The following is a 24,046-nucleotide window of genomic DNA, read 5'->3' on the forward strand; positions in this document are numbered from 1 at the left end:
GAATATTCAAGCCATTTGGGGGTAACTATATGCTATAGACCCTTTTAACAACCTCAAGGTAAAATAAATTCGTCATACCATCAAGACAGGAGGTGATGATTACATCAGTCTGACTTTATTGACTTCTCAAAGGTGTTACACTGGAAAGTCATAGGAGTGGATTTTATTTACCCTTCTGTTAACAATAGCAGTACAGTCTTAGTAGAGCTTGGGTCCCAGTTAAATGCCATAACCATCAGGCTACTGAGTGAATTTTGCATAATTAATGAAATATTGGGTCAGATGTGGACAGACACCAATTTAACAGCCCAGTGACTAGGACATTCACCTAGGCTGATGAGACCAAATCCCTCCTCCAATTAGCACCAAAAGAAAGGAATAAAAACCACTGACTTTGAGGAAAAGCCAATAGACACTTATCAGAAGATCCAGAAACTATTCTACCCAAGTCACGTGGCTTGAACCTCTCTTTTTCACATGCTACATTCTAGGTCTCTTCATCATCTGACTCACATTTCTCAGCTGAAAGACTTTGTTGTCAAGAACTATTCTGTACACTCCTAGAAATGTTTTGTTGAATTGACAGGAAAACCATTTTGTCAGAAGACTCCAGAATGTGTCTACTCAATACTCTAACCCGAAAGCTTGTTTTCGTTTTAAGCTCATTTCTGTTTCCACTTTCTTAAAATGTTCCAGTGTGAAAAAAATCTCAGCAGGGAGCTAAGCACAAACTGGGACTGCAAAGAGTATAAAGATAATTCTACAAAGTTAAGAGCTAATCCAAGAATATTACCCCCCCCCCCAGTTTTAAGTACTGTACCTAATTGCAATATTTGATTTCATAGAGTGACAGTTTTCCACTGGCTGCAATACAAGTTTTCTTTTTCTTATTTTTTTAATATCCTAATTAGAGGAGGAAGTAACTCTTGTGGAATTTGCTAGAAATCTTGATTTTTTTTAAATTGCAACCACTGAACATTATGTATTTACTTGCAATGCATCTTTTAGTATTTCATTGTTAAAGTAGAGAACATAAATCCAATAACCGATAGCAAAATGAAGGCTTGAAAATTCTCTCTCAGCTAATTTGAAAACTTGTTAATCTTCCTGCCCCTGCTATTTCATAAAGCTTTAATAGCACAGATCTGTAGAAATGTTTCCTGGTAATTACACTTTATTAATGTAACAAAACCTATCATGATATATTTGCTATTTATTTATTTATTTTAGACAGCTCTATACTGTAGCCAGTTAAGTGGCTCAGAATGAATATACAGTCCTTGATAAAAGATATAGCACTGAATTTACAGGTGAAAAAGGTGAATATGGATCCTCCAAACACAAAATTACCCTGTAGTCTTCCAACTCGACAGGCATTTAAGTATGAGAAGGGCTTTAATGAATCAGTATTTTCCTGCTGAGGAAAGTGAATGCTGGAGTTGGACATTGTCTCATGGACTGCATGTTCACAGCCTCCAGACCATCAAATCTCTCAGGGCAAATCCTGAAACAAAAACTCTTTGCAGTTTTAAGGAGCCATAAAGGGCCTTAGTAGGAGATAAAAGTTGATCTTTCGACTACTGCCACTCAGAATTCAGCACTGACTTTCACAGCAGATTCAAGGGAGAAAGAATAAGGGGAAGAGTTCAAATCAGAGAGAGTTTCCTTCTATTCCTTTCCACCTTTTGAAGTTCGAACATCTGATCACCTCTTCCAATTATTAGAGAGATTGCACAAGAGTTTTGCATTGGTGATATGGACTGTAATTACAACACATACTGGCATGGTGTTTCCTTCATTCACTCCCTTAAAAAATTGGCTGAACAATAAGAAGTGTAAATTATTACACAGAAATATCAAGATTTTTTCCTCTCCTCTTTTTAAGATAGAGATGATGCTCATGGGAATGAAATTATCTTATATTGTAAGACTGGTTTAAATCTAGAGATATGAGCAATATTTCTTTAACAAGTGTGCTGAGGTATTACTCTTTTTGCCTAAAAAGTTAATGGCACAGCATTGTCATTCTATAGTTAATTTCTAAGTGGAACAGTGATACCTGTACAAACATATTTAAAGAAGCAAAATATTTTGGGTTGATTTCTAATCACCATTAATACTCCCTATGTACAGAGCTTTAAACAGACTGTACTTTCGTGGCTCATGTCCATAAATAATGTAATTCGTGGTCCATTGGTTGAATTAATCTGATAGAAAATGACTAAATTGAAAATCTGTAGGTTGAGCTCTTGATGACTTCTGGCAGAGCACTACACAGGCAATCATAAGCTTATTAATGAAAAGAGAATGATAGAAATTGAAATATTAAAGAAGCAGGAAGTGACAGATAAAAAGTTAATTTTGATAACATAACTTGCACCAAATAAGAAAATGATCGATGCAAGGAGCTCCTTTTTATTATTTTCACATGCTATTTCTTTCAAAAAGACTTGCATTAGATGGAACTGTATGCCTGTGAAAGGGATAAAATACCTAAGACTACCTTTTTCAACTTACATTAGCTGTCATTCACATCTCTGTTGCTAATCTAGTTTGGAACTGCAAACCTATGTGGAAAAGGTCTTCACAGTATAAGACTTTGCAACCTTTAACTCAAAAATGAAAGCCAAGATATTTGTTGATGAATTCCTCAGGGTGGTCTTGGAAATGGCGTCATCATTTTTCCTAGAGAAGTTTTTGGACTAAAATGATGAAGGACATTGAACAGGAGATGAAATTCAGTAGAACTCTGCAGAAAACTACACCCACCTTTGGATGGGCCAAAGTTTCCCACCCAACAGAGCCATACATACAAGATAGAAAGCTGTGAGCTATGCAAGGCAAGAGGTGTGAAAGAGGAGTCTGGTCCAACTCATTAGAATTTTAGCCCATTGTTGTCATTGACTTTTACTCCTATTGAAAGGCTTTAGAAGCAATAAATGGAAAATCTCCAAAGCATAATGGTAAAATTTAGAACTGTTTTACGAACAATAAAGATCAGTCTTTGGTAGGTTTAAAATTTATATATGTTGAGTCTGCATTATATTGAAAACACACGATTGTAAAAAGCAGCAAACTGACCAGCATCAAATGAAATGCAATTTTTTTTAAGGCCTAATTTTCAGATTTCATACAAAATACAGCGTTCATAATATTCACTGCAATTGGAATATACAATGCCATTTATCAAGAGGCAGATTTTAAAATGCTGCACATTTAATATATTTTCCAATATAATGGGATGTTGGAAATTGAAGAAAAGCTTTAATAAAATTCCTTTGCTGTAAACATCAGTCCCAATCTTACAAAAGCATGCCTTTTATTAGCACTAAAAAGACTTTTCCACTGAATACATTCATGTCCTGGGGCTTCTACAGTAAAAACCAGCAATAAATTTAGAATCTCCAGTAAACAGATTATTGTATAAATACAGAATAATTTTCAGAGCATTGGAGGTCATTTGTAAACATTAAATAATAATTTCTGACTGGATTACTCAACAGATTTCAGATAAGGCAAACCAGCAAAAACACAGAAACGTATTAAATATTATTACAAATTTGTTTCCAGTAATTCTATGGTTAAGATTTTCCATTTGCTAAAAATCTTAAACACAGAATTGCTGGAAACAAATTTGTTGTCTGAAAAACCACTGCAAATCCAAGAATTACTCTATATGCAAAGCCCAACGTCTTCTTACAGGACAAGGATACAAAGGCATCGAGTCCCATCCAACTTTATCCATTTGTTCATTATTCATTTGTTGCCAAATCTCTTGACATTTGCCAAGCAGATGACATTTATATCAATTACTGTTTTCATTTCTTGCTCACTTCAGAGTGAGCAAGAGAAGCTTTCCAAACGACAAAAAAGCCAACATTCTGTATGTTGTAAACAGCTCACACCCCAAGTCAGGAACAGGCAAATACCATGGAGGAGGTGACTGAACTTTTAATTCAGACTTCTTCCAGAATATCTCAAGGGAAACAGGAACTTCTGGATGTTAACTTAGCTTTGGATGCTAGCTCATCACAAGTTGATAAGCGCTACATTCAAGAGGTTTATATACGACCGCTTCTCCAGTCAACAAAAGAACCCACTGGCATAGTAAAATTGTTAAAGAAAAAACACTGTGTTGCCCTTATTTTATCTTTCACATATTTAAGTTTTCCTGCTGGCTTGTGTTCGCTATGAATCTGCTGCACAAACTTATAATAGCATCATAAAGTTGTTCAGCTTGGAAAAGACCTGTAAGATCATCGGCTCCAACCATAATAGTCACACTTTCACTTGCAGACATGCATTTTCCACCATTATACATTTAAGCTTCATATTAGTCAGATGTCAGAGCTCTAAATGCTGTATTTTATATATAGTTTACATGTAATGCTCAGCTAGTTACGGCTTGCATTTATTTCAAAGTCCCTCTTCCTCCTTTTGTTATCATGCTAATAGAAAATGTTTTGTTCAGAGAAAAGTAATTTTGGCTACGTTTCTAGTGAGGATAAAATAAATTTAGAATGCTATGTACAGATCCTCCAGACAGCAAATCGCACATTTATCCAATTCTGGACTGTATGTCAATCCAGAGATACACAGAACATCAAAGCCAGAACTGTTCTCCAGGATGCTCAGCTCAGGGCCCACCTGGAATACGGACATCCGAACTGCAGATACTCTACTGGGGCTCACAGAAGGACAATCACAGGTTTAAAGCAAGCATGAATAGAACACGCACTTAAAAGAGGGGATTAACTTAAGAAATAAAGATTCAAATCTTAATTAGCAATAAATCAGAGGGAATATAATACCCAAAGATGTGTAAAGAGTTTAAATAACAAGAAGACAAAGTGATAATTTTGGGTTTCATTTCTTTACTGATCTCAGCAGCCAAGCCCAATAAGCTGTGCTACAAAGGAAAACTGAGACAGTCAAGGGGAACGTCTGCTTAAGAGAGTTTTTTATAAGAAGAGAGTAAGAGCATTTGCTTAGTCTAGCAAAACCACAGAAGGTCATTATTTCCAAATGAATACTAAGGAACCATTTAGGAAAACTCCACAAGTTCTAGCTGAATTTGAATAAATTTAGACTAGATATTAGAAGGTTTCTAACCAGAAGGGTTGAGATGCTAAGGATTCTTCCAAATGGAGTAGAAGGGGCAATAAACCTCATTGTCTTTAAGACAGGACTTGGTAGGCTAATGACAAAGTTTATATGATACTGTTGCAGAGCGATTGGTCTTAATGATCCAAGAAGTCACTTCTGGTCCATTTTTATATACTACTAAAAGCGTACAACTGAAAATATTAAGAGCAGGAATATTACAAAGTGGTATTCAACCCAGCCAATAATATAGCCGTTAAATGCACAATCTAAATATTTTTAAAAGTTAATTAAAGTGCAGAAGATAATAGGTTATTTTCTTACTCTATTCAATATAATAACTTTCAGATGATAGTAGAGGCATCCAGAGGTATTGATGTGGTTTTCAGTAAGTGCTCTGATAATGGTCTAAAAGGAGTTCTGCAGCAGGAGGCTGTCTCAATAACCATTGTGTTTGCTTTTGTGCTTGCAGCATCCTCACAGTAAAGTAGAGCACAGTAAGATAGGAGCTGCAGAGTAAAAGACAATGACCTTAGCAACAAGGCATTCACCCCAGCAGTCAGGTGCTTGGTGATGGCGAATAAAATCCAGTAAATCCTCTGTTGATAGCAAGAACAAGTTCATCTATTGCTATCGCCAAAGCAGACAGAGATGAGGACTACACACTCTAAAATCCATTAAAAGAGCTGTGCACTATCATATATTTCAAAAATTACTCATCTCCAATAGGAGACAGTCACCTTGCACTACTCTAATGAGCTCTAAAGCTGATGAAGCATGACTAGCAATGAGTTATCCGTTCAAGGGAGAGAAGTGCAGAGTGGCTAATTGGCCTCGAGGTGCAGAAAGTTCCACATTTAGGCACAATCCCCTTGTCAGCTGCTGCACAATTTCCATGGGAGATATCCGTGCTCTCCCTGACCATACTTCAGCATGTCTGTATTTTTCGGTGGAAGTTTGAAAATGCATGGAAGGGACAAAATGCATGGGGCAAAGCACGGGCAATGCTTCAGCCCTTCAGCACTTTTTACTTTGAAACATATTTGAATTCAGCTTTCAAGACGATTGCAGTGCTTAAAGTCAAGGAAAGTGGAGCACTCTACTTGTAGCTATTCCTTCTACATGTTGGCTAACGTTCAGGTGTCTCTTACCTCTGAGTTTTGAAATACACCAAAGCAAACAGCCTGTCTAGAGCTTGGGAAAGCCAGAAAACAACAGAAAAGGATAAAGTCTTGTTTCCTGAGGAGAGATCTCATAGCCAGCTTCCTGCAGAAAATAATAAACTGGAGGATTTTTGTGCAGAAATTCCTGGCAGCAAATAGGTCACACTCACAGAACCAGCTCATATCATCTAGACTGCTGAAAGCTCGTCCCTCCACAGACTCTCCCTATGGTCTCTTTAGTTAAAAGCAATTTATCTTAGGCAGAGTTGAAACTGAGACACGGATCACTTGGAGAATGAGACCTACAGCTTACAGGTTATCCTGTTCAGCAGAGTAATATCTGCTTTTAAAACCAGTGAGTGCTGGTCCAGCATTTAAGCATCCTTGGACTGAATCCTGGGCTGTTAGAGATGGAGACTGTCTTGGAGGAAAAGCTATTGACCTTTGGGAGTTGATGCTTAGATTGTAATTTTCATAATCAGAATTTTAAAAATGCCTGTAATGGGGAATAAAAGCTAGTGCAAGCCTCCTATGCTGTTCACTCTTACTATTCAGTGGTCCCCTTGAGCACTTGTGGATTGATGGCACATCATATCATGTGCTCTCTGCCTTATTAAAAGGCAACTTAGCCCACATAAGAAAAACAAGTATGTCTGATTTCTACCTGTCTATTACTTGTCTGCTGCAAAATCCAAAGCTTTTGCACCGTAGCAGAGGCATGCTTTTGTTGTCAGGCAGTCCAGAGATGAAATACTTTTAAAAGCTTTCAAGTTTTCCCTAAGGACTTGCACAGATCCCTTGCACATCACATTATGTCCTGTATTTGGCTGTGACCTCAAAGGCCCCCTCTCTCTTTGTTTTTCCTGGTTTCTCATTTATTTTTCTGGACAAACAGCATGAGCTACAGTTAAACTGTGCAACGTACCATGAGTGATTAGATATTAAAAAGAATAATAGTCTTTACAGAGTAATGTACTGTGGTTCACAAATTACAAAAGGTGCCATTTACTCCATCCTGTTCATGTCTAGAACTTTCATTCGCAGAGGATTAAAATAATTCTCCAACATTCTGTCAGAGGTACACTGGGAATAATAAGCCTAAATTTTGGCAATTTCCCCAGTATGATATATTTGTTTGAAAAAAAAACTAATGCAATCTGTTGGGTTTTCTGTGTGTTTAACCAAATATTTCAACGCTCTTTCTTCTGAAGCAAAAATCTATGCCAGTAGATTAGAGAAATCAATGTTCAGCATTAGAGGTGTATACAATGTTTTGCATGAAAATATTTTTTTTTTTAGGGAAAGTCAGATTTAGTGACTCCAAAACAGTTTCCAGAGAGATGTAAATATTGTTGTATTGTTACTTGGAAAAAAATTCCAACAAACTGGAAATGGCTTTATTTTTTTCTAAAACAGTGGTCAAAAGATTTTTTTTTTGCTCTGAACTGGGCAGGGTTTTTTTCCCTTAATTCTGAAAATGTTAATCAACAGAACAATTTATTTGATGCCAATAAACAAGTCTGCAGTAAAAAACAACTTATAACTGTGAATTCATCCCAGAACTTGCAAAAAACTCTGGAGACGTGAAAAATAATTTTGATATTTATGTTTTCTGCCTCCAGTGCACACATTAACAATTTAATATTCATAATGATTTTATTACTGAGCCGTATTATCCTAAATTATTGAGTGGAGTCCCACATCTCACCATTAAAGTTACGGAGCCCTGTTACTCAGGAAGGCCTCAGTATCCCAGGACACATTTTTTTTGGCGTGCTGCCTACCCAAGATGGATGAATGAACCGTGCTCTACTGCAGCACCACTGAAAGTAACTGCATTTTTCTTCAGCTAAGATTGAGTAATAACTGAAAGAATAGTATTTTTACAGTAGATTTTCCAATTTTTTTTTTCATAATTTTGCCTGTCTTGTATCTGCTGGCTAACAAGAGAGCACCAAGACTTCAGTGAAATGGGGGAGAATTCACCCTTTCAGTAAATCACATCCCTTCCCTCTTCATTTTACAACAAACTGAAAGGAAAGTGGGGATTTGCAGAGAAGTTAGAAATAGTGACACTTCGCTTTGAAAACATTCTGAAATAATAAAAACTTTCTGGAAAAACTAGTTGGACAGTCTCCACAGAGAAAGAAAAAAAAAATTTAATAAACTACAGTGTGGTCTTGCCCCATCATTGTCTGGGTCCTCCCATCTTGCTGCTTGTGGTAGCTCTTTCAAGAAAATACATACAAATAAAAGACATACAATTAACACTGATAAATACACTGACAGGATGCTGAACAATGTTATTTTGTAAAGTTTCCTTTGGGATATGCTTTTTTTTTCCCTGAATTGTACTTAATACACAAATGAACAAGAATTATTTTCTGAATCAGCATGAAAATGAACAAGAGAACAGAAAAAAGCTCTGAACACAGCAAGGCTAATTGGGGAACAAACTGATGTTATTAGCAGATCCAAAGCTAATTAATCATCTCCCCCAGCTTCGTCCTGTTACACCACCTCATACAGATTGCTCATGTATTCAGGCTTTGATAAACATCACCCCACAAATCACGCAGAATGAAACATCACGAGCTTAGGAACAAGCCCTTCCTCCCATCGGTCAGGCCGCTGAAAACGTGGGAGTCAGGTTTTCGGCATGGGGAGATGTTACCCCCAGAGGAGGGCCTGGTGCCGTGCCAGCCCCTGTTAGCATTTAGCAGCACTGGCAGAGCATGAAAGCAAGCAAAACAGAGACATGCATGAGTCTGAGGGGAGAGAAAAACAACAGGGTTTGTAGGCTCTATATTCAGTGCATTTTAAAAAGTAACCATTAATCTAACACACAGACACGGAGGAACAGCGCCGTTTAAAGTCCTTGCTTATGTGCACAACTTTGCAGTAAACCCCTGAAAATGCATTTGCTGCAGTCAAAGATTTTTCTGTAATGCTCCTAAGCAGGTGGGTCACTGACATTCTTGCAATTATCAATTTCCTTAATTCGTTAATTCCCTTTTGGATACAATTTGAAGCACACAAATAACAGACAGATTAGCAGTGGTATGAAAGTGCTCGATTTCACATTTTACTGGACTCATTTTCAAGAGGGTCCTTCCTAACCAGAAGTGGTGCATCAGCCGCAGGATTTGTAAAGAAAGAGAGGGAGATCTGGCTGCTCACTGTGGGTAAGCATAGCTGCCAACATCGTCACGTCGGTCAGACCAAGCTTTTGATGTATAATTTAGAAGAACAGATGTTTTATCTGGGAACTTGTCCAGATCTTAAAAAAATATTCTTGAGGAACCCAGTAGTGGCCTCTTTTGTCAGTGGCAGTAGCCTCAAAGGTGCTGAAGAAATATGGAGCAACTAGTTGGGTTTCTAAGTCACAGCAGAGGAGCAGAGACATTGCTTGATCACCTTTGTGAGTGACACACACTGCAGTGATGAACTAATTGGTGATTGCCAGTTAAATGGACTGAACAAAGCTGTAAACTCTGGACATGTTAATATGGCCATTATTTTTCCATCAGTCTTCTCTTCTCATTCTGTTCTTTTCAAAAAAACCCAAGAGTGACATCTTTCCTTCCCATTAGCTGCCTGAGCAACACCAGCAGAGACAAATGGCATAAAGTTTTACAGGAATGCAAATGTATGAGAAATCTTTGAAAGATATTAACTACTGCACTTCATGCAAAACTGAACTAATAAAGACTCTTCCTCATAGATCATGTCCAAACCGAAAGGAGTTTTAATCCACACAAAAGATTTCATAAGGCTCTAACATGAGTCCAAGAACTATTAAGCATATAAGAAGGTACCTTCAAATTTATCTTTTACACATTCGTCAATCACTGCTCAGTCTTGCCTTTTCTCTTAATGCCCTGTCCAATTTGTACCGTAAACGCCTTAGAGGATGTGCTGACAAAAAACTATTATCTGTCGGAAATACCTCTCAGACATCTCCCTTATCTCCAAGACCCAGGGCTGCTCAGCAGGTGACTGCGGAGGGGAGGGAAGGAGAAGGGTGCAGAGGCAAGGCCAGGCTGTCCATGAGACACTGATTTCTTTGGCATCCCTGGGGTAACCCCCAACCAAACCTACTGGCACCGTGAGCTGCTTTCTCACGGACCCATCCCCTGCCAGCTGGGTCAGGGGATCCCACATCCAGCAGGTCCACCACAGGGCAGGATCAAACCACAGCGTTGTGAAATACGGGACAGCCGTGCTGCCAGATGTGAGAGGCTTGCTCTCCCTGAAAGCCTTACAGCATCCCATCACAGAGCCAGGGTCTGAGTAAATGTAAAATAACAAGCTTCCATTTAACCCAATTTTATGCGCTGTTATTGTAGCCCTGCAGTGGTTTAAGAAGTGTGCATTCCAGTGCAAAGAAAATGAAACAGCAGTGGCATTGCATTGTCGCTGGTGATTTCAAAGTTAGGTACCCTACACCTGGAAAAACACAGTTTCCTTGTGCTGCAGCTCTTCAGCAGGCCGGTTAAATCAGGTGATGCAAATCGGTGTAGCTCTGTCTGGAAGCCTCAGCAATAACGCAAGATGTTGCTCTCCTGATTACTTTTTGCTGAGCCTACACACCCTGTAAAGCCACTACAGCAAGTTGATAATGATGCATGAAATGGAAAATCCTTCTGAGCGCACCCAAAAGCACCGTAGAAGTGCAAAGTGATGGCAATGGTGCTGTGTTAGTCAATGTTCCTATTACACATGCGCCCACACTAACGTATTCAGGCTTTCACTGGTTTTAAATAGGTGCAACTTCACCTCTTGTAATGCATTTACTCCTTGTGAACGCAGCCTTAAATATGACTGGGGTGAGATGTACAGCAGTATTCAGGTCAGGCACAGAAAAAAGAACAGAATGCTGTGGGACTAAAGGTGAAAACCTTTACCAGTGTCACTCCACTGATTCAAAACAGCAGAGAATTTGGCCTAGTTACTTTCCTCATTGACACATCTACCCTCCAAGCCAAGGGTAGCTGGATATTTTGAGACTAAAACCACTTTGGGGATGTACGTGCCACTATCACACATCAGCAGTTGTTCTCTCAGCATTACAAAACTCGCTGGAAATTGTTTGGAGAGTTTTCAAAGTAAGTTTTCACTACTTTTCTATTCATCTCCATAGTCACAGTGCTACTCAAAGGTTAGCTGAAATAGCTGCAGGCAGTGGAGGACTCATAGAGAGATCACATGAAACACAGCCCAGTTTCTGGAAAAAAGGGATATTCAGCTCCTCCTCTACCTCATTACTTTGTACCATTTTTACCACTTTTGGGACATTAAATACTGGAAATAGCTCAGAAAGCATTTGGCTCAACATCGATGTCTATATATCATATGAACCACTACATAACGCAAGCGCATTAGATCCCTCCTAACTGGAAAAGGTAAGCTCCATAATGCCAAAAATGTCATTAGAATGTAAGTACCGCACGTAGCCATACTCCTAACGTCCTTCCAGGGTTCATTCCATACTGAAAACCAAAGATTAAACATACTGCCTCATGCACATTACACCATTAACTTTGTATTATAAATCAAAGACAATTTTTTTTTTTTTTTTACTGGATTAGCTTCCTCACCAGGTAGCAGTGAGATAAAACAAGATGTAGTACAGGTACATGGGAATCAGATCATCCTGAATTTAGTTTGGCTTAAAGAGTTGTGGAACTAAAATCTCAGAAAAAAAACGACACTTAGGGACCTGAGTTGCTACAAGCAAATTTTTGCTTCCCTACTAAACAGTGAAGAAAACTGGGAGACCAGTCCCCAGGTTTATCACTCAAATGTAACGGAAGCAAGACAACAATTTCTCTTCAAGTACAGACCAACCATTCAGAGTTGCCCACTACAGCAGTACAGGTTTTATTTGACATCTGTCAGCGAGTGGAGGGGCTCATTTCTGCAGTTGTATTCCAGGTCTTGACTCAGAGAGACTGGTGATACTCAAAACCAGTTTCTTTACTGGTTCTACTTCTTCTGCTTCCAAAATAGGGCAATGCTGGTTTGTTCTCTCTAAATTTGTTTATAAATGTCTTCATTCTTGATAGATTGTAGCATATTTCAACCTACGTTCAATAGGCTTTTCTTTGTTTATTCATAGCTTCTCTCAGTGAAGTTCTGTGGTCTAATTGGAACATCTTGGCCAAAGCTTTTAACATATTAGCTATTTCATTTCCTCTTAATTCAGTCATTCAGCAATCAGATCTGGAGCTTTCTGTAATGATGTGACTTCCCGGGGAGATGCTCTACAAAGTTCTACAAATGTTTTTTTCAGTTCTTTACCAAATTTAAGCAGAGGTTTTATAGATTTAAAACCAAAATCTTTATTAATATCTTTTTAATTGCTTCTAATTAGGTTACTGGAAATGTAGATGTGTCTGACACTTTTTACATAGTCTGGGTTTTCAGATTTTAAAATATGCATAGTTACTGCTCCCTGAGAGGAGAAAGCCCTCCCAGAACTGGAAGCATTCTGTACTCCACACTGCACGGTGCATCGTGTTCCAGCTCGTCATCCGGGAATAGCCGTGGTTATAACCGATAAGATTTCTGTTTAGTTTTATGAAAAAAGCTCAAGTTAAACTTCAAAGAAATGTTTTAAAATTATAATTTTAAATGTTCACTTTGGAGTTTTCTCATTTTACTTGTTCTCATCATTCTGGATGTCTACGAAGCCTCAAAAACCTCAAACAACATGAAGTTTCCTTACCTGTGTACCAGCTGCTTGCGGCTTATGCAAATAGCAGTTTCATAGTCATGAGTGACACACACTTTGTGCGGGCTGCACTTCACCTTCAAACATGGATCTTTGGATGGATCAAGGGCTGTAAAAAACCAAACATATTAAAAAACAAAGTGAGAAATGCATGTAAAGTTATCTCTTGGTTGAGAGATGACAACTGGTTAGAGCGAACACTCCCACACCTGAGCAAATAAATACTTTGCCACTTTACAGTCTGTGCTGTTGTTTTCAGACTGCATATTAAATAGAGATGTTGAAGTAGAAAGATAGATGGAGAGCTTAAAGACTCTGATTATTGAACAGTGATCTGCGTCTACGTTGGCACTCACATTAATACTAGACCTGATACCTTGGGGTGGAGTTCTGGTATAATAATCTATATCATGCTGTTTATTTCCTATAAAAGTTACAGTGGAATAAAACACACTCACACGTAACAAAATGACGAGTATTTTAGAAGATGTAACTGACATTGCAGAGTGCCGATAAAATTAATTTCACAGATACTGTATAACAGGCCTACTATTTTGTAGAAATTATTTTTAATTTTTACAGATAAGCATCTCCTGTACTTAAAACGCTTGAGTAGAAAAACAGTAATAACAATAAATTAATCCTGGGCTTTTATGTAACAAATTACATCACCAGCAGTCCTGTCAGAAGTGGGATTAGAAACCACGATGAGTTGCTATCTCAGAGCAAATATGCCCAAGCTGTTGTCCCTGCTGATCCTCCCCAGGGAAAGTTCTTCCTCTAAAGTCAGTCCTGACAGTCTTTATTCTCCTTTTGACACAAGCCCATGTTCTCCCTCTAGGTGGTAGCATCCCTGCTTTGGTTTCCCAAGGAGGGATCACTGCTGCTTTGTCCTTTTCTCCAGCAGCCGAGCAGGATCTGGGGACAGAGAGGGACACACTGCCAGAAATGTATCTTCAGTACTTCAGCCAGCCTGAGGGTGAATAATACAGTGAGCAACCTCATCAATTCTGAAGTTGCTGGAGAAAAGGACATGGCAGCAGTAAAGGGAACTTCTGTCTCTCTAATGTGATGGATGATGTGAGGTCCTGCAGCTGGAGGTACCAGTCAGGAGTTTGGAAAATGCACAAAAGTGACATGCAATCCTGCACTGGGAAGTGCAGCGTACCAAGGTTTACCCTCAGGTAGACTTCTTTACAGTTTTGATTAAGATACATCCCATGAGCCTTCCTCCTGAACATATCCATTTACCAATCCAACACAGGCACCCCTGGTTAAATTCCGCCTCTCTGTAACCATGCACGGGATAGAGGACTTGAAGGAGTCAATAACGCTGCACCCGAATGATGATGCAAACGGACTTAAAGGACTGCAGACAGAAAGTAATTACCAAAACCGGCATTTAGCCAGGACACAAGGATTAACACACATCCCCCCCCCAATCTAAAAAGAGTACTCAGAGACTGAAACAGCACGGCGATACACCGCCCATATTCTAACATGAGGCTCCCCATTCAGCTTGCCATGAACAGTTTTCTCCAGATGTAACAAACACGCTCAGACAGGAGCAGTGAGAGTCTGAGGAGCCCCTGTATTTTTTTCTCTATTCATAAGAATGTCTCCTAACACTAAATGAATAAATAAGTCCATGGCATATTGCACCAGGTTTTACTAGAACTGCACATACCTTTCCCCTCTCCTCAAATAAATGAAGATATTAAGCATGCATCACAGGCCTGATGTGGTAAAATTAGGACTTGGTTTGGGATCATCCTCTTTAGCCCTCAAAGGGAGAGAGAGGGTCTGAACTCTGCGGAGGCACGAGCTGCTCCATCACAGAGGCAAGAAGCTGCCGGTACATCGGGCACTGGAGCAGCTGCCTCGTCCCTGCAGAAGCTCAAAAGATGCAGAAGGGTTTGTTGTCCTGTCAGTGAGCAAACCTGCCTGCTCCTGCCAAGTTTCTATAGTCTGCTTCCTTAAATGAGCGGTGATTTGGCAATCTTCGAAATAAAAAAGAGAAGCGATACAGTTCTATGCTGGATACCACTCCAATTAGAGCACTGATCCCACCTGGGAAAATCTCTTATAGATACTTCTCTGCAATCAAGTCCCATTTGAAAGGCTAACTATCTAAACTCATTCCCTTACAAAAGGATGTTTCTAAAGATCAGCAATAAGATGTATCTGCCAGGATGAATTACAAACATTCAAAAAATGGTTGTGTGAATACTTCAGAAGAAGGGAAATCACAGCCACACAGAGAAATTTCATCTTTGTTTAAGAAATCACTTTTAGATAAGTTTTTTTTAGACATTATTTTGTGATGGATTTGACTTTCTGTTCCTCTTCAATGTGTCCTCAAATTACATTTCACGGCTCCCCTTCCCCCCACGCTCTTGGAAACAGGCAACTCTTCGTTTCATTTTTCAGACTGTATAAAGCTCTTATTATACGTTACGATAACAGAGTTTCTCACTTTCCTGAACAATCAGAGAAACTTTTAAAAGATACTATTTGAAGTTTCAGTTTGCTATGTACCATATTTCTTTATATGACAGCAAACGTACTTCCAACAAGCAGAGGATCCTTCTGTTTCTCTGCAGTGCTGAGGTGCTGCAGCTGTTCCGTGCTGGTTTAAACACCTATAGCTCCAGGCTCGTACCACATTAACCCCATTACACATCTGTGCTGGGCAACAGAGCTTCATTAGTGCGTGTGTACTTCGCAGAATGCCTTTGGTGCAAGACACGAGGTAAATCATGAAAACAAAAGTGTTAAAGCTTTTTTTCTTTTAAAGCCATTAAAAATGATAGAAAAGGTGACGTGAGCAAGGATGGAAAAAAGACCACGTGTTTCCTGCACCACAAACAACAAGGCATCAATGGCCAATGAGTTGCCATCAGGAAAATAGCGAGGCAGCGTCTGAGGGGCCAGGGTCTGTCCCACTGGCTGGAAAGGCTCTTCGGGGGTGTTTTGCTGTTGCCTTCTGACGTCTTTTCCAAGTCAGACTAACTGGCACATGAGAAGCAGCCCATCCCCTGCTCTTTACATTCCCAGAACACAGCAGGTGAGATACACATTCTTAATCCTCTTACTTCCCTCTCGCTGGAGACTGAGTTAAAGACTGAGGCAGGTATTTGGCAGGGATTGAAATGGCAAACCATAATTTCCTTAGCTATCTGTCCACCTAGATATTCTTAAACTGCAAAACAGAGTGAGATACGCTCCTTCTGCAAAGCCTTTAATAAGTAAGCGCCACTTGGAGCATGAAGGGTCACCAGATTACAGGTTCAGTGGGCTGATAAAATTCAAAGGTCATATACGCACAAAAAAAATTAATGGCCAGAACTTTTGCTGGCTTGCAGCTGGCCTTGCTCTTTTACTGGAGCACATGCACGTTGTCTGCTTTTGCTGGTGAGACACATCCTTGATGCAAAACGCTGTATCAACAGAAACCATTGGGCAAATTGGCTAGGAGCCCAGGGCTAACGGCTGCCAACACTGCCGGGCTGCACTCTCTGGCCTCATGCTCGTGGCTTTGTATCAGCCAGAGTCTGAATAAGTAGGGAGGTGGGTTTAGCCTTGAAAGTCAATACCAGTTTGGCATGAATAATAGAAGCAAGATTTAGGCCCACATGGTCTATGTGACATCATGCACAGTTTCAGTATTCATCATTTTTCATAATAAAATTTACTGTAATTGAAGAATTATATCCACTTCAGAAACTCCTTTGGTCTTCTAAGGCAATAAAAATCGATACACTTCTGAGGCATGTATGTTCTGAAATAGCATCACACAATACATTATAGTTAAAAGAAACACAATTTTGAAATATTTTGCAATTAAAAAATTGTTTATCGAAAAAGAAAAATATTGCTAAATGGTCATCACTTTGAAGCACAGGAATGGGAAAAGCTGTGGCTGGAAATCCCAGTCACGATTTCCTTTTAATCAGGCCTCAACTTCTCTCTGCATCAGTGCCTTGCTTCTAAAATCTGAAAAGAATGATACTACTGGCAATAATAATAAATAAAGCTTTTTCCCACCTGTGTGTTGGAGGAATTATTGCATTTATTGTGGAAAAGCTCATGAAGATCCTTAAATGTATCACTATAGGAGCATCATTTATTATTCATTACAAACAGCCCTTACATACAGCTCAAGAAAGTAGAAGTTTATCAAATGCAAGCAAAACTGTGGGCTTTGTCAGAAGACAACAAAAATCTCCACAATCTGGACTACTATTTCTTGAGATTTTTTCCATTTATGCAGAATGTGTGATCCATATGAATATAAAAGGTCAAAATAGGGACTTATATGTCTGCAAAGTTCCTCAACATGTTAAATAATTTGGAAGGTTGTTCTACTGCTAAGCAACACAAGCCCTAAGGAGAGCTCATAATAAGAAACAATTTCTGAAATATGCTAATCAAAGATCATGCTTTGTTAATCAGATTTCTACACGACTAGGAGCAGATGCTCATCATCTGCAGAAGAAAAGACCCTTGGGAATAAGATGAAACATCGCAACCATATTTGTCACCACCGTTTTTTTTATCCTACAGCAATGAGTATTAAATCTTTGAAAAGAAGAGCCAAAAGTACAAATAAATGAAAGTGGGAAAAGGAATGAGAAAAAAAAAACAAAACGAAAGTTTTTATTATAAAGGTGTTATTTTATCCACTTGAAAGGAAAACTACAGCCATCCGTTTTCTATGTTAAAGAGTCTGCACTCAGGTCTGTCTGCACAGCAACAGCAACGATACCTTAAGCCTGACTGTAACAAGTGAACACTTCAACGCTTTTTCTTTAGGCTGAGACTGAAGGTGAAGTTGATATGATCAGTTGATATGAACCTGACCTGACAGTGCCTGAGGACTGCTCCAAAATTTTTGGAGGGGCTATGTGTCCAGCCAGCACTGGAATTAAAGGTTTCACATGAATAGAAATCCTTTGCTGAAAACCCACTTCAGTCACCCAGCCTATCTTTTTGTGAGCCCAGGCTCCATAGCGCCCTGTCCTGAGCTTTTCCCGTGTTGTTCAAATCCCTGCACACTTGGGATCCATCCCGGCAGACAGCTGGCTGAAGCACAGGGAAATAGAGTACTGCACATCTCTTAGCGTAAACATTTTCAGAAGTTTTTCATCCTGGGAAAATTTAGAATTTCTGGCTTTTTATCTTGGCTCAAAAGCCGTACTCTTCCTCACTCAAATCCTGGCTGTTTCTGCTGACATTTGTTTTCTGGCCAGCTCTCCTGATCCCTGAGCTCTGAAGCCTCTTCCTCTCTGGCAGAGCACAAGTGAAGATGTGTTTCGACGGAGCTAAAGTTTCTGATTCATCGGCCACAACATTTTTGTAGGAAAATTGTATTCCATAGGTGAGCTGGTTGCACTGCTCCAGAAAGCAGACCAGAGAATGCTCGCTTATGAACGGTACACAGTTTCCTCTCACCAGAGGCTATAAGTATACAACATAAATAAATCAGCATTGCACAAAGACCTAACAGAAGTGTTTGAGATACTTTTCTATTACATTTCCTGTTTTTCTATATTACCACTATACAAGAAGACGTATGACTTAGCTCAGACAGCGCAGGGAGAAGTTGCTCTATAAGACTGCAGCTCTATGTGCTGCAGCTGTGGGTCACTGTGTTAATCACAACAGAGTAAATTTATTTTTCACACATTTGACTTTAAAAGGGTGGTAACAAATAAATACTTTCAATGTCTTGCAGCAACGGATGTGTAATCCTGCAGAAACTGTACAACTAGTTCACAGCAAGATTTATGAGCTTGATTTTGTTTTTTACGACCATTCGTTTGGGGGAAGACAGTAATTTCAAACTTATAGCTGTTTAGTGGAGCTGAAACAAACTACACAATCAAAAAGAAATGGCATTATGTAAATATTGGGTTTTTTTGTTTTGTTTTCAAAATTGCCTGACAATAAGTACTATGATCACTCAATGACAAAAATACTTGTGCATAATGAAATGTCAAGAACAGTTGCTTTTATGCAGTCCCCTTGGAACTGTTCTGACTGTATGAGAAAAGAAGAACATCTGTTGAGAAAGGTACGATGAACTGGAAAATGGGACCTGCTGTCTCCGATGCAGATTCTAGTGCATATTTGAAGACAAAATAGATTGATAATAAAACAAAACCCCTCAATTAAACAATGCATTACATTATAGGTGTGCATTTCAATATTATTATGTATGACTTGACTCCAGCAATACTCCACAGGCATGCCGCGGAAGGAAAGCAGAGCTCCTGGCTGTGCAAGCCAGCAGGCAGGACATGGGAGCAAGAGCACTGCAACACGATGCGGTCCAGGCGGAAGGCTGGCTCCTCACCTGGCTTCCCGCCCACCTGGCACGAAGCACAAACAGCAGCTTGTGTCAAACTCTGGATCTAAGAGGCAACGTTTCAAATCAGCATCTTGCCTCCCCTTACAGGACGGTAACAGCCAAAGAGAAAGTGTGATCAAAGCAGTTAAGTCGTGACTTGGAGGAATTCTACTTTATACTTGCATGAAAACCGTCCTATAGCAAACGTTTAAGAAGCCATGCAGCCAGCTGAAACATGGATAATAAAAACCGCTACAAACTTTGCCTTTGTTTTTTGCTAGGAAAAGGGCATGTTGTCAACACACCATGGCTAAAAACAGTTTTGGTTTTAAGGTTTCGGTTGTTTGACATAAACCATAGACTCCCTCCCTGCCCAGAAAGAGAGCTTCTACTCAGCTTTGAAGTAGACAATGAATTCAGGCTTTTTTTTCCTCAACGTGAACATGGCCATACATACTGACCTAAAGAGCACTCAGGTGAATGTTGCTTTGCTTTTCTGTGAAAACACTATAGTTTTCAATGCTCCAGAGGTAAACTCCAATCAAGCCACATGCTGAGGTTAGACTGGCAGGGGAGCTTAATCCAAGTGTGATGGGACTACCCCATGGACCTTGTACGAGACACCCAAGGATGCCTGTGCTGGACTTCCAGGCTTTTACAGCCATTCAGAAGGTTTCTGCCTACACTCTTTCCCCAGATTTTCTTATTTTACAGGTTGGTAAGTGGCCACAATGAGTGTCTAAGTTGTTTGCGGGAGCTGAGTGTAACATTTCTTCTCAGAGCTTTAATAAGCTCTGAGAATTTAATAAAATTTAATAATTTTTAATTATTCTGGTTTTTAAAAATGTTATTTAATAACAGATTACACCAGCCCCCACCCCTCAATATCAAATGTAAATAATTACCAATAGTTTTTATTCTGCTTCTGCAAATCTTGGCATAAATCATTCCACTTCCTTAGGGAGAAAATTGGTGCTAGCCCTTCCCCAAGTCTAGGGGAGAACAGGTCTTTGAATAACGAGCTCCAATATGTAAGTCCCTCTTTCTCTTTCACATGCTCTCTCTCTCTGCGTAATTACTCAGAACAATTTGCATACAGAAATCAATTCAGCTGAAAATTAATTACCGTAGGCCTCAATGTTTCAAGCATGTATGTGAATTATTTTCAGTAAATGGAATTTCTCAAGGCAGTTAAACAGTAACATCTCAAACTGTCAGCATTTATTTCATCACCGTGTAGTATTTTTGTATAGTTTTGTTTTGGAGCACCCTAACATTTGACTGGCTGGAGACATTGGTACAGTGCACAGAAACATCTATTTTAATTTTTACAGGCACTTTCAAAAATAATCTCTTATAACTGACATATAATTGCTTTTGACATTACTGAGGGCCATCCAAGGCAAAGGATGCTTCAAAGGACTCCACAGATCTCCTTTCCAAAGCAAAGGATAAGAACCCCAGTATATAAATGCATTTCCTTGACAAATATACAGAAATCTGATGCAGTGAAAATAAGTGGGGAAAATAAAAAAAAAAGATAGGACTGTGAGTTAGGAAATGTATGTCCATTGGTGGATGTGATAATCAGCCACAATCTTCAACGCAGGTATTTGGCTAGTGACAATACAGACATGTACAAGACCAAAGTTGATTTTCTAAGGAGTCATATAAGAGAAACTCCTGGTTTGATTTCTGACAATGAATCGGTATAATTTCTATCGCAATATACTGCAAATGCATCTCAAATACTTCCTTACACTGGAAAATAGAAGCTGTCAAATACAGCTATACTCTGGCTTTGTTTTTCAGCTAGCACCAGGTCCAGAGCACTCGTGGCAGTTCAATACAGCACGATCTAGCATCGGGGCCATCCTGCTTCTCTAAATTCCAAGCACTTCCACTGTACGATAATTTGTATGTGTCGCACCCGAGGGTGTGTTTCTGCACATCCCAGTAAGCTGAAGGCAAAACAGACCTAAAAAACCCACAGCCAGAAGGACATTGGTCAGATGTTCCACTCAATTATTAATTCCGGGAAGTTGTGAGGGTACAAAGACAATCCCATTCTCTGGGGTGCGGGGCTTTGGTGTATGTTTAATGACAGCAGCTCTACGGTTTCTGTCTCAGAGTTCCCCAAACTCCAGCTTCAAGCTTCCTGGGATGGAAGTAAAGAACTTCAAAAGATCGCTCTAAACTTCAGTTGGTGGAACATGAGAAAATGAAGAAATTCTGCTTCTGCCTTGCAGGGAGGACACAGTTCTGCGGTATCTGTCTCACCAGACCCTCAGCAGAGGAGCAGAGCTCAGCACGTGACTGTTTCCTGTGGTCAGGCTCAGCTCTCTGCTTTCTTTTCAAAGGTACCCTGTAACAACACAGTGGAGCATCTCTAACCCCAGGCATCCTGATACAAACTCCAGACACCTCCAACCCTACCAGCTCCTCGCTGGTTCCTGCTGCAGGAGAGCCATTCCTGGTTCCACCCCGCAGCCCTGGGGTGCCTCCAAGCCCAGCCATTACTCTTCTGGAGCGAAATATGCTCCCTCGGACTGCCAAGCTCATTTTTCTAGCAAATGGACGTGAGGAAAAGAGAGAGGAAGCACTTGGATCTCCACACTGGTAGAACTGGCTACCTGATAACATCTTGTGAAATGACTGTAAGTCAGATTTTAGTTTTGCAAGAAGCTGAGGCTGCATTTTCCATATCTGTGATTGAACTTGGGTCCTGCAATACTGCCCGATTCCCTTAGATCTCCAAGTCATAGTACCAGAAAAGAACTTTGTTTTTATCTCCAAAAGCCAGTAAGATTTTATTCTCATTGCTGCTGGGGAAAACACAAACTACAAAGATTTTAAAAAAAAAAAAAAAAAAAAAAATCAAACCTATGCAAAAGACTTCAAATTATTCTTTTTTAAAAAAGAGTATATTTAAGATAACTTTGAGATTTCTGAGTGCTTGGAATTGACAATCCTCTGGTAATTTTGAAATGACAAATATGATTTTTCCTGTGAACTGACCTAAACTATTTTAGCTTTCTGATACACTGGAGTGAATTATCATTTATTTAGTGGGATTTCATTTAATACAAATTACTTTACTTTGAGGCCAATGAAAACAAAACAGTTTATACCTTATTCAGAAAATAATACTTTAAATTATTCATGCATAACTACACATTTATTTCAGAAGAATACAAGTATACATTTTTATTTTCTTGTGGAGAAGTTGCATCATATCTCATGGAACACTTCTGTATTATTTCTGAGGCTGCTGTAATTTATACTTCAGCCGAAGCAATAATAAATGGGAAAAAAATTACCACGATTTAATTCAGATAGCTAGCTTGTGAGAAACTGAATCTTTTTCCAGCTCTGATTAAGAACTATAATGAAGTGTAATACTGTGAACTGTGAGCAGGAAAATATAGAACTGAAACAAATGTAAGTGAAACTCTGTATTTTTCACAGAGAAAAATACCTTACTAATCAAATGTTACCATTCTTCATTAGATATTTTATGTCATTAAATCTAATCTGAAAACATTAATAACATACCTTTTAATGCTTATATTTTAGAGTTAACTCAGAAGCAACCGTTACTACTGTTACCATCACCGTTACTACTGATTCCATCAGCAAATAGTAAAAAATGATGACTAAACTACTGATTTTATGAATCAGTATTTCAGTATTCATAATTACAATTCTTTTCTAACACAGCATTGTAGAGAGCCAGGCAAGAAATAGAAATTCTGGACATGAAATTTCTGAAAGGTGGACGAGTTTGCTCTATTTATCGACAGACTGAATGTCAATGTTGTTAGAGTTACAGCAATTCCCAGCCCTGCCTATCTCTACACACTCCTATTTAAATGTTAAACTAGATAAGACCTTCAGCCCTGGAAATGAGAAAACCTCTACTGTTTCCATTAAATTCCTCTCCTTATTTGCTAGGATAAATGAAACCGAATTTGGGTCCAAACATTATCAGTTATTGAGTATAAAGCAGAGGAGCTCATTTTATGCTTACTTAAAAAGGTACAATATGGATAGCATTCTTTGAAACCATATGCCATGGAAGAACTACTAACTTTACACTTGCTCTTAGCATCTCAGCGCATGCGTGGTGGCTGTCCTCGTCAACAGAGGAAGACGGACAGGACATCTTTACATTGTGTTCTTGTTGCTATTGCTGCCTTTTCCGTGTCTTGGGATAAACGAGTTAGTCACTCTATGCCTCCTCCTCTTTTTCAGTATTTAAAATGGGGAATTTTACCTGTCTAGAAATCACCCTGGGACTCTTGGAAGGCATCACAGAACACAAGCAAAGGGCCCCTGTGAATGACTTGTAATGATTTCAAAACAGCTAAATTCTGCAGAACTAAGAGCTGTTTCATGTTCATTTATTGCAGTCTGATTGTCTCCATGGAAACATGGGCAAACCACTATTTTCTACATCAACAGAGGAAAATTTGTTTCCATATTATATTAGTTTTAGTGTGCATTGAGCAAAACAACACAAAAATAAAAGACTTTTCAAAGACTGATTTCATTATGAAAAGATAGCGGTTTCAGTCCTACTACACGCAAGCAGTCCCGGTCAACCAGGTACCGGAGCGGAAAACCTTGCAGATGGGCAGCATCCTGCAGAACACCTCTGGATTAGAGATTAAATTTAAAAATCACAGATTT

The 24,046-nt window shown here is 39.2% G+C and overlaps 1 protein-coding gene across 1 annotated transcript in view; it reads right to left on the reverse strand.

Annotated features, from left to right (window-relative positions):
* SPOCK1 (SPARC (osteonectin), cwcv and kazal like domains proteoglycan 1) overlaps positions 1 to 24,046 on the reverse strand; it is a 301,504-nt gene that overhangs the window by 114,371 nt on the left and 163,087 nt on the right. The window contains exon 4 of the mRNA XM_086759078.1: positions 12,997 to 13,111. Within this exon, the coding sequence (XP_086615204.1) occupies positions 12,997 to 13,111 (115 nt within the window). The remainder of the gene's footprint in view (positions 1 to 12,996; positions 13,112 to 24,046) is intronic.

This window comes from Chlamydotis macqueenii, chromosome 14, assembly GCF_036417535.1.
Source record: "Chlamydotis macqueenii isolate bChlMac1 chromosome 14, bChlMac1.mat, whole genome shotgun sequence".
NCBI classification, from domain to species: domain Eukaryota; kingdom Metazoa; phylum Chordata; class Aves; order Otidiformes; family Otididae; genus Chlamydotis; species Chlamydotis macqueenii.